This window comes from Trachymyrmex septentrionalis, unplaced genomic scaffold, assembly GCF_001594115.1.
Source record: "Trachymyrmex septentrionalis isolate Tsep2-gDNA-1 unplaced genomic scaffold, Tsep1.0 scaffold36, whole genome shotgun sequence".
Classification (NCBI taxonomy): Eukaryota; Metazoa; Arthropoda; class Insecta; order Hymenoptera; family Formicidae; genus Trachymyrmex; species Trachymyrmex septentrionalis.
This window is the reverse complement of record NW_017305525.1, coordinates 265,325-271,444: the sequence shown is the minus strand read 5'-3', so window position 1 is coordinate 271,444 and position 6,120 is coordinate 265,325. Positions and strand designations below refer to the sequence as shown.

General features: G+C 43.7%; 1 protein-coding gene across 1 annotated transcript in view; it reads right to left on the bottom strand.

Moving 5' to 3' along the window:
* LOC108750344 overlaps positions 1-5,158 on the bottom strand; it is a 298,608-nt gene extending 293,450 nt beyond the window's left edge. Inside the window, exon 1 of the mRNA XM_018489734.1 lies at positions 4,347-5,158. Within this exon, the coding sequence (XP_018345236.1) occupies positions 4,347-5,075 (729 nt within the window). The 5' untranslated portion in view covers positions 5,076-5,158. The remainder of the gene's footprint in view (positions 1-4,346) is intronic.
* Between the last annotated feature and the right edge of the window lie 962 nt (positions 5,159-6,120).

Below are 6,120 nucleotides of genomic sequence, written 5' to 3'. Positions count from 1 at the left end.
TTGCTTAGCTGTCGCCCCGTTTTTGGAACGAGCACCGATCGCGCCGATATAAAATGCCTGCACACGCGTTTCTTCGTTAAATCCCGCGTCCCGTTACAAGTACATTCGGATACGTTCCAGTTGGAACGGAATGAAGAGCTTCATATGGAAACTGAACAGTTTCTGTCAACGATAAAAGGGACCGACCATTCCTAAAATTGTGATTAGTGGATAATTAAAATTATTATTATTATTACTATCGTTGGGATGAATTTTATTAAACTTTGTTTTGTTTTCAATCATAAATATTGGAATGGAAGTCGGATTTTTGTTAACGGGAAAAGCTTGAGAAACGTTTTTACCTGTCGGAAATTTTCTGATTAATTGATATATTTTAATTATTCTATTAAATATATAGACTGACGCATAATTATACTTCAAATTAAATTTCTAATGTCATAATAATTACATAAAAAACTATTTTGTAATATTTGTGTGTATTTAAAAACGGAAAATCGACTGTGATGAATGCGTGTTAAAATTGAAAATGAACGCATTGAAAATTACGATACAAATTAAGATTGCCAAGCAGGTACTTCCCGCAGAAACGTTTTACCAGCACGATACTATTCAAGCTAATGCATTTCTCATACTTTCCGCGAGCGCGAACAAGCGATAGATCTCTCGTGAGAGTGAGTCACGCCTAGCCGATCGACGCCGATTCGTACGATCGCTGATAAGGTCGCTCGCGCGAAACTCTTTAAGCGTTAAAGTTCTACAGATACATCGAATCGTGCAAACGTTCGAGCGCGTTGTTCGGATCGGTTGTATTACGCGCGAAATCTGCCGTACATTTGCAGGCAGAGAGCCACCAGTTGAATCGTTCTGGCGTCATAAATTTGGGAAACGCGACGGCAGTGCCATAAAGCGAAAGAACCGGACGAGACAAGAGGTGGCACGCGCGCGTTTAATCCTCGGCCCTCGTCGAAAACTGCGAGGCGAAATCGGCAAGTTCGACGAGCTAATCGTCGCTCCGCAAATTAATGCGGCAGCTTAACTGAAATTTCGAACGATATTTATCCATTGCCCCGCTCGCTCTCGCTCGTTCTCTGGCCGGCGATAAATTATAAGAAGCGGCGGATTACGTCATAATGGACGCCGAGCACGCGCATCTGTTTTACGAGCGCGGCGTTACGGTAATCGTCGAGCGAACCGACCCATCGCTCGCCATCGCCGTCCGTGTTTCCCGCTTATAATCGGCCGAACTCTCAATGAGTTCTGTATCACTCTACCAGCTTATGAAAGGAGGAAGAGAGGGAGGAGAGAGAGAGAGAGAGAGAGAGAGAGAGAATTCCCTTCCGAGGGAGACGGCGAGAGGGTGCTCGCCGCAGTCCTCCCCCGAGGGGCAAAACCGCGGTGCGTATAATCACTGTAATTTCGATCAGGGCGCAATTTTTGTCCAGGCCGATCGCGACGTCCGTCCGATTTCATTAACCCTTCATCTCGGCCCGGCAATTTCAATCCAAGTCCCGTACAATGTCCTACAGAAGCAAAATCGTGGGAAGCGAAAGCTGGTAAGACATCACCTTTAATTTTTCTTTAAGCCTTCCGTTACGGAAGACGTGATCAAATTACGTCAAGAAAGGGATTTCTGGTGTACTTTAATCATAGACAGATAATTTTTATTGCCGTTCCGTGAATTATTACCTTTATTACTTTATTCTTATTTGTATTCGTAAATAAATACAGAAGACGTGATCATCAAATTACATTGAAGAAACAAATTTCTGATGTACTTGATAAATGTGGTATAATTACAAAAGTTACGTATTTTGACATTAAGGTATGGTTGGAAAATATTATTTTTCTCTCTTTTTAAGAATCAGTAATCTCGTTAAAACGTTAATTAACGAGAAATGAAAATAATTTTATATTTCCAGTAGATACATCAATATACTTAGGATATGATAGATGTAACACCGATTGGCTGTCATAAAATTAAAAAAGATTAATGTCAGCGTAACCTCGCACTGCTCTTTACAGGTCGCCTAACGATAACACGCCGTGACGTGCTAATTGCGGTCGATTTCGCGTTACGTAGCACTTTCTTACCCTCATGCACTTTTTTTTTACTTGTGAACGTACCCTTTATCTCTATGCTATAGCCTATACCCATGATACTCTCAGCAACCTAATTTTTAATCGGTAACAATATTGCTATTCAAAAGAATGAATCAATTTAGAAATACGGAGCTCGGAGTGATGAAAACAACTTATTATTTTCTTCACTCGATCTCCCAATTTTTAAATTTATTTCTATACATATATATATTGTACATAAATAAAAATTTATATATTTACTTATTATATTTTAATATAATTTTTAGAATCGTAATCTCGACATATACAGAATTTACAATAAAGATTTAACAAACAATCTGTGGACAGGCTTTTAGAATTTATCATTTAACGTGTAATCTAATTTTTAACGATATTTAGATAATTTCTAACTGTATACTTGTATTCCTTCTCTCGAATCCAAACTTATATTATACACAGATTTGTGTATTCATATCGAAATATACTACTCAATTTATTTCATTTCTGAGAACCGTGTTCGTATAACATTGCGTACCAATCGACCTGGTCTATAATGTATGACGGATTAAGAAATTTCGACAATTTACATTTCGGCACGATATTCGCTTGCACGAAATAGGAGATGCAACGTACCGGTTGCGTGTTCGGGAAATTTCACGCGCCTCTCGGCGATAATTCGTACGCACGCCGGCGGGCAAAAAAATAAAATCTCTACTGCCGCCTACGTCGATACGCCGTATACTATCGCCATTCTCCGATTACCGATTTTATCAAGTCTCAATAAGATCGCGCGATCGCGGCGAACGCGATATTCTCGCTTTCGTCACGGAGGCATTGTTCCTCCCCTAAGTGCCATACCGTTCCACATAATCGTATAATCCAATACGAAATACACATAACTAAAGCGCATCGGTCAAAGCGTGATTTCTTGTTTTGCATTCTTCGAAAGAATGCGCAACGTAATTTCAAGAGCTTTTAAATGATGACGTGAGATTACAGATTGCTACACGAGAGTAAAAACTTATGCCTTCAAGAGACAAGAATAACCTCTTTATGAATACCGTTAATTTCTGTGGATATAAAAAAGCGAGGGTAAAAGATAACGAGTGTCTTGTGTCTATTTATAACATAAAATATGCAGATATCGTCATCACGTGGATTCTCTTATATATATACCGTAATAACATCAAAAACTATTTAATAATTATTATATTGGTTGACGATCCAATTTAAATCTTACAAGTCATAAGTATTTCGAACAACTGGATTTTTGCTTTCGTACTTATCTGTAAGAATTAAGACTGATGCTCGTTTCTATCAATATAGAAGGTGATTCTAAATCGAGTTGTAATAGAAATGTCGAATTTTTTTTATATAATAATACTGAAATTGACGTGGGCAAAATTCTGCGGTAGCTGAAATACGAATAACGATGAAGTAAGAGAAATAAAAAATGTTGAGAATGTACATAACTTTTCACGTATAACAGATAAGGCTCGCGGACGATTCTTTGATTAACTGCACACGAATCTTACTATAGATTTTTCTCAAAAACGAGATTATAATAGTTTAAATTACGGGTTTTAATGATTAAAGAAAGGTAATAGGTCAACGATCATTCTGGAAGAAATATTTACGTGCATAAACTTGCATATAAATTTAACCTCGGAAAGTAAATCTCATCTTGTTTTCGTTCGATAAAGATACAGCTCTTGATTTACTATCGTGCGTTCCAACTGTTTCATTAAGATATATACATGTAGTTTTAATTAACTATCTCAACTTTAATTTTGGTTTCAACTCACTTTTCATTATTTTTCTAATTATCAGAGTTAGAAAAAGGTAAAGGCTCAAAGGTATTCAAAACGCGTTTATAACGATATGAACACGTATTCAGCCATATAATTCACTATAGAATTTTCGAGATAAAAGCACACATTTATCGATAAAAGCGTATTCCAAATATGGACCGAACAAGAAGTTGAACTGAGATTAAAGCTAATCTACATTAATATCTGCTTCTACCAATGTAGATTAACTTTAATCTCGGTTTTACTTACACTTTACCATTTTCCAATTCTTAGAACAGGAAAAAGAAAGAAAGTGAGAGTTAAACCGAGATTAAAGTTAATTCACATTGGTTTGGACACAAGATAGAAACGAACATTAATCTTTCGTCAAACAGTGGTTAAAAATGGGAAAAAAATTTCAGTGATCTTCCGATGGGAAAAAAGCAGGAAGAAAAGAGGAAGAGGGAGGAAACTCACGGGCATCGGTGGATGAAGACCACGAAATGCGGAGCTGCTCCACTTGCGCTGTCTAGCCTGGTGATAGTGGCTGCTTCTGCTGTAAGCGCTGTTGTTCTGTTGATGATTGCCATAGGAACGCATGGCGGGCCGGAAGCCCGGGTACGGTACACCGTGCTGGAAGTCGACAGCGTCGAAGCGGTGATGATGATGGGGCTCGTGCAGGAAGCCGTCGTTGGGAATCGGTGGCAATCTACCGTAGGCGGCGGCAGCCGCATGTCGATCGACGTGCGGCTGCTCGTGGACGTCGCCGATCTTGCCGATCGGGCCGTCCGACGACGGGCGTCCGGTTGAAAAGGACGGCATCATAGCCGGATGATGGTGCCCGTAAAAAGGAGGGAAGCCGAAAGAGTTGGGCAGCCCGACGGGACGGTATCCCTGATGATGCGTCAGCGGTGGCGGTGGCGGTGGCGGTTGTCCGGGGCCGGGGGCCTCCAGAACGTATCCCGGCTTCTTGTCGCCGTAGTGATAACCGTCGTTGCTCAGCTGCTGCCGCTGATAATCCTCCCGGGGCTCACCTTTGATCTCGACGCCGGCCTCCGTGGGCTCGGGCATCTCGACTTTAACCCTTACACCGTCGTTCCTGTCTATGCCGGGCTCGCTCTTGATGGCGAAATCAACCGGCGATCTCGCCGGGGGACTCGTCGTGTCGGAGTCCTCGTTGCAGCCACCTACACTGGCCTGCTGCATTCTCGGGAGGTTCACACCGATTCGACACCGCAGTCGTGTTTCTCGTACGACCACGACGGCATCGTCGCCCTGCGAATTGCTTATACAATCGTCGGGTGATTAGATCGGTCGTCGATTAGCTGCAGTGGTACTGTGAGAGCAAGGCGAGAAACGGAAACTCCGCAGAGTGGAAACGACGAGCGATAGTGGGGTCGGATGCGCATTATTTAATTGCAGAAGTTTACTTAAGTCCCGCAATGGCTCAGGATTCGCTTCCAGCGAATCGGCAGGGAACCGATAACGGGAGCATTCTCCGCTGCTGCGAGAGTATCGCGTCGCACGGTCCGAGAATTCCGTCAGAGCGTCGCATTCGGCACGAGGAACGCGTTCGATGCACGCTGTAAACGCATAGCTGACGTATAATCCTCCGGAGCATTCGCGATCGTCTTAGTCCCACATCGTGGGATTTCCCAGTGTAATTCCGCGTGGAAACCCTTCGTGCACACATACACACGCACACACGTGCGAGTCTCTCTCCCTCTCTCCCTCTCTCTCTCTCTCTCTCTCTCTCTCTCTCGGAGAACGGGCGTCGTCCTTCCGTGGACGACACGTTCACCCACGGTAGAAGCGTGGGTCGGTCGCGCTGGATTTCGGTCGCATGGAGGGGGGAAGAACGAAGGGAGGGCAAGGGCGGCGTGACAGTTTCCGTGTCACGTGTCCACCGACCCTAGGCCCCGCCTACGACTCCGATTTTCCCTGACGAGCCGGGATCGTTATACCTGGGCCCTTACCGAATTCGTCATTCGTCGCTCGAGTCGAATCACAGGGCGGGCGTCCGCGCAAAAGGGGAAAGGGGAGGCGACAATCCCTCTCGAGATCTCGCTGCGATTGTCAGGGAAGCGAAAACAAATGTCACTTCACCGAGAGCTCCTGATTTCTCGTGCGGTCACCCACGCGTCACTCCTCTCTCCCGTCGCTACCACCCTCGCTTGCCCACCACCTTCCCTTCCTCCTCCTCCTCCTCCACCACTTCCTCCTCCCCCTCCCCCTCCTCCTCTTCCTCCTC